This window comes from Rhea americana, unplaced genomic scaffold, assembly GCF_003343005.1.
Source record: "Rhea americana isolate MKP2758 unplaced genomic scaffold, rheAme1 scaffold_100, whole genome shotgun sequence".
NCBI classification, from domain to species: Eukaryota; Metazoa; Chordata; class Aves; order Rheiformes; family Rheidae; genus Rhea; species Rhea americana.
In genome coordinates this window covers 1,072,314-1,084,668 of record NW_028185040.1, presented here as the reverse complement: position 1 = coordinate 1,084,668, position 12,355 = coordinate 1,072,314, and the positions used below count along the sequence as shown (strand labels likewise).

Genomic DNA, 12,355 nt, shown 5'->3' with positions numbered 1-12,355 from the left:
AATTTTGAATTACATTGCMTCAGGATGTACATACCAAAGGTGTACCAGGGTTCAAAAGATAATTAGACAAATTAGTGGAAGAAAAATCCATTGAGAGCTATTTAATTCAAAGATYTGACCTCTGCATTAGATCTCCAGCAGTTGGGAAGGTGTGGGAAAGATCTTGCAGATTTTGTTCTTTGTTCATTAAGACCCTGAGTATGAAATGTCATCAGGTAGGTGATCGGAGAGCTAAACTGACTTCTGGCTTGGCCTAGTGTGGGTATCTGAATGCTCGTAGGAAAGCTGAGATGGTGTTTGAAATTAGCCTCTGYCCTCACTTATTAAAAGAAAACAAATTCTCATAAAATATTTTTAAAATACTGCATAAATAAAAAGTTTTAAAATGTTCATATTTGTAAATAAAATTGAGTTTCTCAAACTTTTCTAATTTGACATCAAATTTCACATCCCCATGACAATTTTTCCTGAAACATTTTTTCTTTTTTTTCTTTTCTTTCTTTTTTCTTTCTTTTCTTTTCTTTTTTCTTTCTTTCTTTCTTTTTTTTTTTTTTGAATTTCCAGCTTCCAGAATTTAGAAAAATTTAGCCTGGTTAAATTTGGAATAAAACCCCATTTCTTGCTCCTGTTTCTCTGACACTTCAAATATGATAAACCTTAACCACAACAGTTAAGCTTTGGCTTATTAGGATAAGGTTATTCCAAAGTCTGCTTCCTCCATCCAGGCACTGGCTGAAACGACAACAGAAATTACAAATGGTTGTATGGCACTTGAGGTCATACCACGCTTGCTCTTGAGGCAGTGCACAGTCTGAGTAAACTGGTCTCAGATAACATATAATCAAAAAGGTGGTCACCCCCAACACTAAACATGGTGGAAGTATCTGCAGCTAGCAGGGACCAAGTGCTAAATGGTTTCCATGGGATACTGTCACATATTTAACTCCTTTGTTGACTAACTCAGCACCTTGCAGGAGTGACCATTTAATTTTGTAAGTTTTTTCCAAAAAGTCTGGGTACTCCTTGTCTCCCCTTCATGCCAAAATGTGCTCAGTTGTAGGTGTTCCCCTTCGAAAAGCGCTGCTAAAACTGTTCAGTTAAAGATTCAGGGCTCAGAACAGAGTGAAGGAGTCCAAAATTTCAGTGCTCAGTCTCATCACTGGATGATTTTTTCTGATATTAAAGCCACTTGRAAAGCCTTTTTAAAGAGAATTAAGACTGTGAAGAAATAAATAGTGCATGTTTATGCTATTTTCTTGCTTCTGTTGCATCAGAGATGAATGAGGCCTAAGGAACAAAGTTCAGAAGATCAGTGAAATGAAGAAGAAATACATGTTGTAAGTTAATTCATCTTCATTATCTGTCTTTTTGATGGATGAGAAATTTCAGAGAGATTATTTCCTCCAAAGAAAACAGAACATTACTCAAGGTGCCTGGGTCCTGTTTAAAGCAAGGGAAAACAATAACAAATACTGTTGGGAAAAAATTCTGCATGCTTGTTTTGTAACTGAATTTAAATACCACCATTCTAATTTAGCAGATGACCCAAGTGCTTAACATTCAGCTTGCTATGGGGAAAAATCATATTAGCATAGAAGGTATTCCGATTTTCAAGCTTCGGCACATAATTATCCCTAAATCATTCAGACTTTAAACAATTTCTACTCCTGTTCACATTGATCTTGAGCTTTATGTTTGTTTGACAGCTTGTATTACACATGACCTGAAATCACTTCAGTGATGGAAGAAAGAGATTAGCTTTGTTCTATTATATATTCTATGATTACCAGCACATTATGGAAATTCGTAACAGCAGAGAAAATAAAATGGGTGAACTAGCAAAAGTTTAGTTTCACTAAAAATGGCTAAGTTTCCTGAATAAAATTTGTAGGAAAGAAAAGATAAATTCATGATGCAGAGAAGCCTATAGAAGCAAGTGCAAAAGCATATTCTGTATTTGATAATCAAATATAATAATAAAGGTCTGACCATCTTCATGATAAAAGCTGGATCATGGTTTTCATAAAGGACTGCTCTGTCATGGACGGAAACTAAAGCCTCAGTACTTTCCAAGGCACAAGAGGCATGAGCCACCACAGCCAGAAGGATAATCAAGGCCAGCAAAGTTTTCAGCAGAAGATATGAGTCAGAATTTTGTAATTAGCACTGGTCAAATAATTGCTTCTTTGATTGAATGACTAAACTGAAAAATTAAAATAATGCTTAGCTCTGGGTCAGACAGAAGTAATTGCTTTCATTCTCTCAAGGCAAAAAAACCCAACTGTTGAAAGGTGGCTCTTTTTTGTGAGCAGTGGTGGGGAGTAGAGAGGAAATGAAAGATCAGGCTGTGCTTCTCACCTGACCCAAATAATTTTTTTTTTCTTTTTTTATCATTTACTTAAAGCTGGTAAAAATGCAAAACAGAAACACCATGTCAGAGCAAAACTTCTTAGTCAGATTTTTCTCAGTCTTTTCTGTTTTTAACAATCACTTATGGTGAATTGGACTCAAATTCCCAAACTGCACTTTTTGACTAATACAAGTTGCAATTTTTCCTCTTCCACTTTTATTTATAGCCTCCAAGTCCCAGGTTATAACATCAGGAATAACTAATCAGCAGTTTAGAAGCAGTGGAAAGAATGAATTGTCTAATGATGGACTGATTAATGGTAACAAATACTAAAGATTAGTATTAAAGTACAAGTAGAAAATTAACTTGTAAAATTACTCTCTTTCCAAAAACTTAGCTCTTTGTCCAACTTCTGTTGACTGCATGYGGCAGAACCCTAGCCTGAGCAGCCCAGCAACATTGGTGTCCCTTTGCCTCTGCCCCCAGGGAGACACCAGCCAGCAGGTCCCGCAGGCAAAGCACAGGGTATGAAGGCACCTACAAAGTACCCAGCTGGCAGTTTGGACAGTACAGGTTTTACATTTGGATTCCCATACACTTGACTGTGTTGTTTTTTTTTTTCTCTTTCCTCATCCTCCATTTAAGTTATTTTGTCAGAGTCCCCATCTGGTAAAATAACTATGACTGGGATGTCCAAATTGGAAACTGTCCCATACATTTGACTGCGTTGTTTTTTTCTTTCCTCGTCCTTCCATTTAAGTTATTTTGTCAGAGTCCCCATCTGGTAAAATAATTATGACTGGGATGTCCATATTGGAAACTAATTTTTCCATGGCGAAGGGACAAGGAGAAGGCTAGGGGCCACCAACCTCTCTTCAGGAACCATTTTAAATTCTTCTGTCCCTTCAGTCATTGCCTTCAGAAATGATCTTGTTTCTCTTTTAGGACTAAGTGTTGCACAAGTGTTGCTCCTCTTACTGAAGCACAGACCTTTTATTCACTATTATGTATGCAGTCTGTCCTAAATGGGATAAGAAGGGCTAAGTCCATACAAATGGTCTATAACAAGYGCAAGGTCAGGCTCATTTCCCTACCAGGGACAATAAACTGGTTGATGATACAAAACCGAGGAGGAATTCCCAAGGGAACAGTTACACATTTCTGCTATGGCTCTAGGGAGCCATATCTGGCTCCTGTCTCTGAGGAGCAATGCAGCCATGTGCTATCTCTGACCTACATCCAAATGACAAAAATTAACCTGAAAATGCTCAGTGTAAAGTTAACTACTTAAAGAACCCACCTACACCAATTTTTTTTTACACCATGCAATTGGAATGAATATTCCTAATATTCACTCAGATCTGAAATCAATAAAAATACTACTCCCAATTATTATATTTGTCCCATATCCACACTGTATGACTTCAAGTGAAATAGAAGTCAAAAGCAATCAAACATCTTAAGGAGTTCTAAAGGAAAATCAGGTGCTTTTCATGAGATTTACACACACACACACACACACACACACACACACACACACATAGAGAGAATAGAAAAGTTGCAAATTGTATGCATATTTATACAACATACATTTCTATATTGTCTCCATATTCTCATAAAGCATGCATACCACGGTGCCATAATACTCCTGAGATCAGGATGCTAACAATGTATCTGGTGTTTAGTTTCAAAAACCACATCACACAATGTTTATCCTCTRTTCGGTATTAGAACTGCATAACACCTTCTGAAAGTACATCTCTCTATGCAAATTCCAGCTTGCCTTGGGTGCCACTTGCTAAGACACAGTCATGTTTTTATTAAACAGTACACAAAGGATTTTAAAAAGCACAGAAGGTTTTTAATCCCCTTGTTATTCTATATTGCACTATTATGGAACAGTTGTTCAGCAGAAATAAGTTAYGGTGAAATATGGTTTCTGGATAGTCAAATATCTTTGTGCTTTCAAGGAAGCTTTTTAGAAGGTGCCAGTACAATGCATTCTGATTTCTACCTTAGGGCAATAACCTCTAAAGTAATTAAAATAATAGGCTATAAAAGAAATATAAAATAGAAGGAAATTGTCTTTAGAAATATTCTTATTTCTACTACTGCAATTCCAATTTGCCACCACTACTGGATTCTGACACATACTATCAAGCACTATCAAGCACTATCTAATGGAAACGCGGTACCTGTGTGTTTGCCTTACGAACCTAAAGCAAAACAGACTTTTTGCTTCTGAAAATCATGGGAAAATCAGCTTATCTTTTGGAATGGAAATAGAGAGGGCACATTATCTACATGACCTGAAATTTACCCTTCTTACCATTCTCAAGGATACATAGGCATATGTTTATTTATGCGCTTGAATGACCTTATTTCAAATAACACTGGCATTATGCAAATAACAGGAACAGAGTTTTGTCACAGGAAGCAGGCTACTTAGTGTTCACTGCTACTTATTGGTCTTGGCTAGATTGATATATAAAAGACACTACTGAAAACTATACCTGCAGTAGGCTGCAAAGACCAACAATTCTTAAATTGCTGAAAGGCTTTGCAAAAGCTACATTCCCCCTAAATGAAGCTAAGGAAGAACCTTGTTAATTCAAGAATATCTGGGATAAATGTGGAGGCACCATCATGCCTCCATTACAAATCCCTACAAAAAAAACTTTCCTTCACCAAAGGCATTCTCGGGTAACAATACTCTGTGCCAGCTACTCTGTCACCACAAATACTTAATTTTGGGGGACACCTGGAGCAGAAAGAAATGAAGCCCCTGCACTGTAGCTTTCTTGTCAAGGAATTGTGCACATGTTGATCAAGGAACGATTGTCAAGAAAAATTAAGACCAAAGGCATGGTCAGYGAAGAGAAGCTATAGGAAAGGCTTTTAACTACTGTTAGACAAAGGTAAGACTCAAGAAAATCAAAATACAGAAAGACAAAGGCCTCAATACCTAGTAAGCCTGTCATGTACACTCATCTAGATTCTGCCTATTTAAAAGACTATATATTATATTATTTCCTGTGGCTCTGGGTAGAGGAACATATTCTTGAAAGATCACCTATCAAAATGCATGGTTACAATACGACCACGAGGTGGGAGCATTGCTCATCACACATACCCAAGGCACACTGATTTCTTTAGCGGTACTAGTCAAGCAAAGAGCACATATATCCACTATATTTTTGGGCTATAAYCTGTGAATTTGCTTGTTTACCACTAGAATAGCAGGTCCCCAGAACTAATATTTAAACATCCTCTCAATTTTCTGTAATTCCTAGCTGAAAAAGAGTAACAGAATAAACTGCACTTCGGCCCCTSGAATGAAGTGTTGCACTGAAAACTTTCTATTAACAACACAGGATCTTTTCTCATTAGGAAATAAAATGAGAAGCAGGTAGAGATAATATGTGAAAGTGGAAGAGGGGAAATAATTTCCTCATTTATTGACAGCTTTGTCATCTGAGCAAAAAATAATTGCAAAAAGAAAGTCTATGAACGCAGAAAAAAACTACTTCCATGTGACGACTACTTACAAATTTCCATTTGAAGTGTTGAAAAGCAACTATTTCACTTGGGAAAACAAGGTTTTCCAAAATGATTTAACAAGGTTCTGTCTCACAGAAAACATCTGATGAACTACTTGTGCTGATGTTGTCTCTGATAGGACTATGTCTTTATATGGGAAATGGCAGCCCCATATCTCTTTCTTGGAATTGAAGATAYGTACATTATTGAACAACAAGATTGTCTGTCCCACAGATGAAAGCATTCACTTATTTGCCCAAGTTCTACTCAAAGCAGCTATCTGAAGACTAGACTAAAATGAGAAGAAAACTATCCCATACTTAGGGCAGGTTTAGCCCAGTTGGTTAGAGCGTGGTGCTGCTAATGCCAGSGTCATGGGTTCAATCCCCCTACGGGGCTATGCTGAGAGTTGGACTAGATGATCTCAAGAGGTCCTTTCCAACCTTTCCATTCTATGATTCTGCGACTAGTATAGAATTTTTGAAGCAGTTAATACTGAAATCTAAGGTATGACTGAAGCTTATCTAGACATCCTCAAACTAGCTTTAAAGTACTTGGCTTTGGCACAGATCGACTCAGTTGTATGAAGTTCTGCCTAGATGTGTATGTAACTTCGTTGGGCCCTAGACAGCCCGTCCTCTGGTCCTGGGAGGTCTGTCTACTCACCTACTTGTAGGTAGCTTAAAGGTAACTCAGAAACAGAAGCTGCATGTCACATCTGTAACTTGTTCAATGACTCTGTGTCCACAAGGGATGGTTATCCCATGTGAGCTGGCTACTTGGTTCTCTACGCAGAAGGAGGTAGAATACATTAGAGGTGTTCTGGCATGTATCTATCCCAATAACAAGATGCTACAAGAGCCATCTTTCATATATTCTCCCAAAGCACCTTGGACTTGGATCCTACAAAGATTTATCTATGCATGCATAATTCTACATACTTTCAGCATGCTCTGAGGAGCTACCTCAACAGCATTATTCCCTGGGCAAGAGTGTGATGTGTGCAAGAACCATATACTCAGCAGCATCACATACCCTGTGGCTTTCCTCTCAGTATGAAAGATGCCTGCGCAGCAGGGGCAGGGTAGCAGATGTGGGCACAGTCTGACCTAAGCTGAAGTGTATGACACAGAAYGGCACAGGGCTCTAGCTGTCGCTAGTGAGTGGCAGAGAAAAAGCAATAGCTCTCATAGGATCTGGTAAATCTACACAAACGTGCACCGGCTTAATGGGAATACACCCCAGCTGCAGACTCAGCAGAAGCTTTAAAACCCAAGCACTAGGGCTGACACTGCAAAGGTCCAGGCTGAGTTTGATGCACTAACTGCTGAGTGCAATATAGCTACAACCTTCATCTTTCTAACTCTCTGCCTTMCACTTTCTTCCTGCACATGAAAGACTGTGTACTGGCATGTGAGAAAGCATATGTTCAAGTAAATATTTTGGTACTCTGCAAACAGCCATGTATTATCCATAGCTAATGTTCCCTTCTCTTCCTCCCTCACATGGCTGGTAAGGAGATTTATTCTAGCGTGAGTAATGGATGGAACAGGTTGCACAGAACTTGTCAAAACAAAAGTGCCAAACATAGATCTTTGCTTTCTACGGCACATCATTCACAATTTTTCTTCTGATTTCTGTCAATGAGATCATTGGCTATGACCCCTCTCTACAGCACTTGAATGAAAAACATTCATCCTACAAATTGTCCTCAAGTGCTTACAGATGCTTATTCACTGTAATCAATGTGTCCCATGGTATTGGCCTTTTCCCTAAGGGGATGAGCAGAACATTTTCTTGCACGAGAACAAGCAGGCATTAAACAACTAACAGCATACRAAGACTAGTTAGCTGTAAAGAAACAAATTTAGTTCCTCACAGTTCAAAGCCATGAAACATTTCTTAGTCCTACAGCTGGACTACATTGCTGCTCCTCTACCTTTCCTGAGGGAATCCAGGCTTCCAAATGTAACCTTGTCCTCAAATTTAGGGGTTTCTGGGACAATTCCCTTGGTAGGGTGCTGCTCCTAAGCCTTCCGAGAAAGCCCTCACTCTCTCTGCATCCACTTTGTCCTGCCAGGGCTGCCGCTTTCCAACACAGCCGCTGCTAGGCCATCACTCACTACAGCTGGGAAAGCAGCCGTTCTGCCCATTAATCCTTGTGGGGCCATTACAGCTCTATACCCCAGCGCGCACATTCATGAACATCTGGAGACTCACGTTGCTCTCCGAACATTTGCGCTGAATTAATAGCACAACTGCAGAAAGTGTCGTCAATGGTACTTGTTYGAGACTGTTTTCCTGACTGAAACTTCTCAACTGTGTAAACCATATGACCTTCTAACAAAATAACTAAATCTTCCTGAACAGTCCTTGCTAAGAGGGCTGTAAGTATATACTAATGTGTCCAAGATTAATATATGCCTCTGGATTACCTGTTCAACATTCTTTGTCAGGGCATCACATCTTATTTTTCACCTTGCTAGAGCAATAGAAATACTAAGTAACTTTCTGAAAGCAAAGAATAAACTATAAAACACAGTATCATTCTAAGCTGCATTACTTAGAATGAGGTTGTCTTTCTTGACCATCAAAACCAAGTACTGTATTATTTATGTTTCGGAATAGCTATGTTTCAGTGGATTTAACTGAGGCACATATGCACAAAGGAAATGTTAGCTCTCACATGTGTTTCCATTTATATTACTATCTCACATTTAGGCAATCACTTCTGAAGCAATGTGGGGTCAGTTACTATCTCAGAGGCCATCGTGCACAGCTGAGGAGATGCAAAACAGTAAACATGTCATACATCTTATAGCTGGTTTTCCACTTTATGAGGCCACTAAAACATCTGTGGAACTTTACAAGAGGCTCAGGGCTGTTTGAAATTATTCTCAGAGGCCAGGGAACCGTTCTCTGACTTGGGATTATTTCAGAYGCATCCTTTTTCTACACTATCCTTAACATGGCCTCTACACTAATGTGCTTGCTCATGCTTGCTTCCCACACCTGTGGTTCCATAGCACTTGGCAAATTCCCACTTACACAAATAATCCAAGAAAGCTTTGTGCTTATATTGGCATAGTAAAACATGTAATCATAAAAAAGCATGTGAACCTTGCACARGTTTGTTTTTTGCATCCCCCATGCAATCTGGCCTAACTGAGAGCAGAATTTGGTCCAAAGGAAGTCAGATAGACAGAACCTCACAAACCTGCATTTCCTATTCAGCAACTTTAATAGTTCAGGATTTTTCTTACAGGCACTGCACAAAWATTGATGGGTAAGGAAAATGGCTTACCAATAGAACAAATAAGTATTGCTAGGCCTTATGGAAAAGAGATGATTTTCCCCAACACTGCCCCAATGGCTTTTGAGAATCTGATAACCACCTTTGTTAAGTTTGTTTCTGGTTACTACAGATTTTTCTTCCTGTTACAAGAAACTATGTMTGTCTAGAAAACAGTAGATTGCATATAAAAATGGGTGAAAAAAATGTAATAAAATATAAAGTCCTTACCATCTGTTTTCTTTGATTCATTTCCCACAATAGATTGATCCTTTTTGTCTGACTTATTGTCTTCCTTTAATTCACCTAGAGAAAAGCMGTAAGAAATACAATAAGCATTTTAATGCAGACAGTACTTTATTAATGCCTATAACCCATCAAATTAGAACATCAGAAAGATGTGTTCCTTAGGAGAAAATATATAAATTCAAAGTGAACTGGATTTATACATTATTATAGAGTAAAGCACCAAAGTTTATCCAACTTCTACACAAAATCAAGCTTTAAATTCTGATTTAAAAGTTATTCTAATTGCTAATACCTCTTTAAGTGCACATGCAAACTCATATTCCCTCTTGCTGTGCGTAGGAAATTAAAAACCTGGAGCACATTCTTTGTTTCAAAATGAATCTCTGAAACATCTAGGCTTTCAGAGGACTAAGACCCTCCAAGATTTCATCATAGCTCTTTCTAACACAGAACCATCTTAGATATCCCAGACAGTCCTATATAATTTTGTCTCATTTTCTCTTATCAGCCTTCTTTACCCAGAGACTCATTTTGGCAAGTCCCCTGATGATGGTCTCGGAGAACAGTCAAGCATCCTAGCATKCAGTACTATTTTTTAGAGCCCCTATAGCAAACCAGGGTAGCAAGGCAGAGCAGTATCTGAGGCAGAACTAAAATGGCAACTGGGGCTGGGAGGTCTTTTATGAAGACAGGAAGGTTCATCAGAGTCATTCTCAATTTCTGTCCATTATTAGCAGGTATTAGTCATACAGGAGCACAGCAGATCTTCCCAGAGCATCACCTCATTGAATAAGAATCTTGCCAAATTTAACRTTAAATATAAAATAACTTTAAGGAAGAGATCTAGCAGGATGGAGCTCATTCAGCCACAGCATCAGAGAAGGTCTCCTCCCTTCAGATGCGCAGAGCAACAACGATGCTCAACTGATGGGAGCAGGCAGCCCTCCTTTCACTCCTGAAGAGAGCTCTAAATTTGGGACTCACCTTTCAACGTGAAAGAGCTTTAATGAACAAAACTTCATTTTCTAAATAAGAGGTGCATCACAAGGCATTATCAAAGTGATGCTTATTACAGCTATATTACCATTTTTGTTACTACAGCTACTTTATGGCCTTTGGATCAGGATTATAGGCATAAATGTGTTTTAYAGGATCTCATTTGCCTTCCAGATAGTCATGTCCAGTGGATCAATGGACTTCTGGAGCAGCTCAGAAAAGAAACTGGAGTGAAACAAGGTCTTCCTCTTACACATTGTGCCCTAACCGCTAGGATACTTCTTATTCTTGGATGTTAGAGGAATGATCTTTCTCTTTCTCCTAATTAAGTTTCTCCATAGTGTAAAAGAGGGATGTCTTTGAAGTCTCGAAATATTTAACAAGATGGAAAAACATGTCCTGTCCAGTTCTCATTTAAAGCAAAAACTTTCATGTTTTTCTGATTAAGCTCATTGTGTGGGTGAGAAAAAATGAAAGCACAAGGGCATAGGACAGCCAGCTACGTCCTCAGCTGATCACATTGCTACTGACTCTAGCTCCTTCAGAAAGTGGCCAGAGAGGTATGAGCAGCTCCAGGCAGGACTGAGATGTCTGATTAAGGAAGGCAGCCCATTAAAGGACACTATCTTGAAGAAAAGGCATCTAGCAAAGCACTAAAGTCTTCTCACATTTCTTCCATCATCATACGGCTGATAATAATGATAAGCTAATAATACTTTATTTGACCACTGTATAAAGAATTTGCTCAAGTCTAAGTGTGTGCAGGCAGAGACGATGAACAGCCACAAGTATGTTATTTCATAGCTTGATCCCTCTGAGAAGGCACGTGGGCACTGACTGAGAGAGATTTCAGACTCCTCTGATGAAACAATTTCTGAACTTTCATTGAATGTAAGTTATTATGAATAGGACACTTTTGAATATTGTAATATCTACTATGCCATACTGCCAGCAGCAGAGCAGAACGATGATCATAACGATCTTTTTGAAAGGGATTACAAAGGCAGAGAGATAATAAGGCAAATACTTTACGATGAGATATTAACATATAGGCGTAAAGGAAGTTGCAGTGAACTCAGAGATATGAATGTTACATTTCATCAGTCTCCAAAGACCCTGCAGTGATTGTACCTCATAAAGGCCTTTTCCAATAAATTAAAGAGCAGGATTTCTTTTCCTGAGAAAGAGACTAATTTTCAGAAATCATTACAGCTCCTTTCAAAGCATTTTTAACACTTGTAGCAGAAAGATGTTGCAAAAAAGAAAAAATAAAGAACCGTCAGAAAGCACTAGAGTACACTTAATCCCTCTATTGTTAGAAGCATGTAAAACAGAGGATTTGGGAAGCAAAATCTCGTGCAATCTGACTGGGATTTCACATGTCCCCAACCTTTTTGTCTTCTTGGGGGCCTGTTCCCATTCAGCTACATAACACTGTCCRAAGAAAAATCCCATAAATGACAGAAAACTATGGTATAGCTCCCCATAGTCTTTCCAATCTAAAATACTAATGGCAAAGCAGTACCTACCTGTGGGAAAGTCCTGCAACCAAGGGACATACATGGAAAATGTATCAGCACTGTTTTAAACAGAATTCCTGCCTCTGCTGCTGTCTAAACCAAAAACTTGTACTTTCAAAGCTGGATGTTCCCAGTGACTTGTCAGCTACAATTACTTTACTGATCTTTGCCTGAATTTTTTAACACTCTCAGGCCTGTATGTTCACTCAGACTTTTCATAAAAGGATGCCTGTGAGTCTGAGTTTTTTTGTGGTTTGGGACTGGCTGAAAATTGCCAAGTTTGTGAGAAGTTACAGGTGGCTACACTCCCACTTTTTGGTAATGGTTTAAGAGAGCTTGAGGTGGGAAGGGAAGGACAAGAACAAGAGCTGCCAAGAGACAACTGATCTGTTCTCACATGGTTAAGAA

General features: G+C 38.7%; 1 protein-coding gene across 6 annotated transcripts in view; it reads right to left on the bottom strand.

Annotated features, from left to right (window-relative positions):
- The window catches only part of PDE1C (phosphodiesterase 1C), a 359,821-nt gene that overhangs the window by 72,329 nt on the left and 275,137 nt on the right, over positions 1 to 12,355 (bottom strand). For all 6 annotated transcript variants that reach the window (XM_085303991.1, XM_085303982.1, XM_085304009.1 and 3 more), the window contains one exon: positions 9,414 to 9,488. In XM_085303991.1, the coding sequence (XP_085160117.1) occupies positions 9,414 to 9,488 (75 nt within the window). The remainder of the gene's footprint in view (positions 1 to 9,413; positions 9,489 to 12,355) is intronic.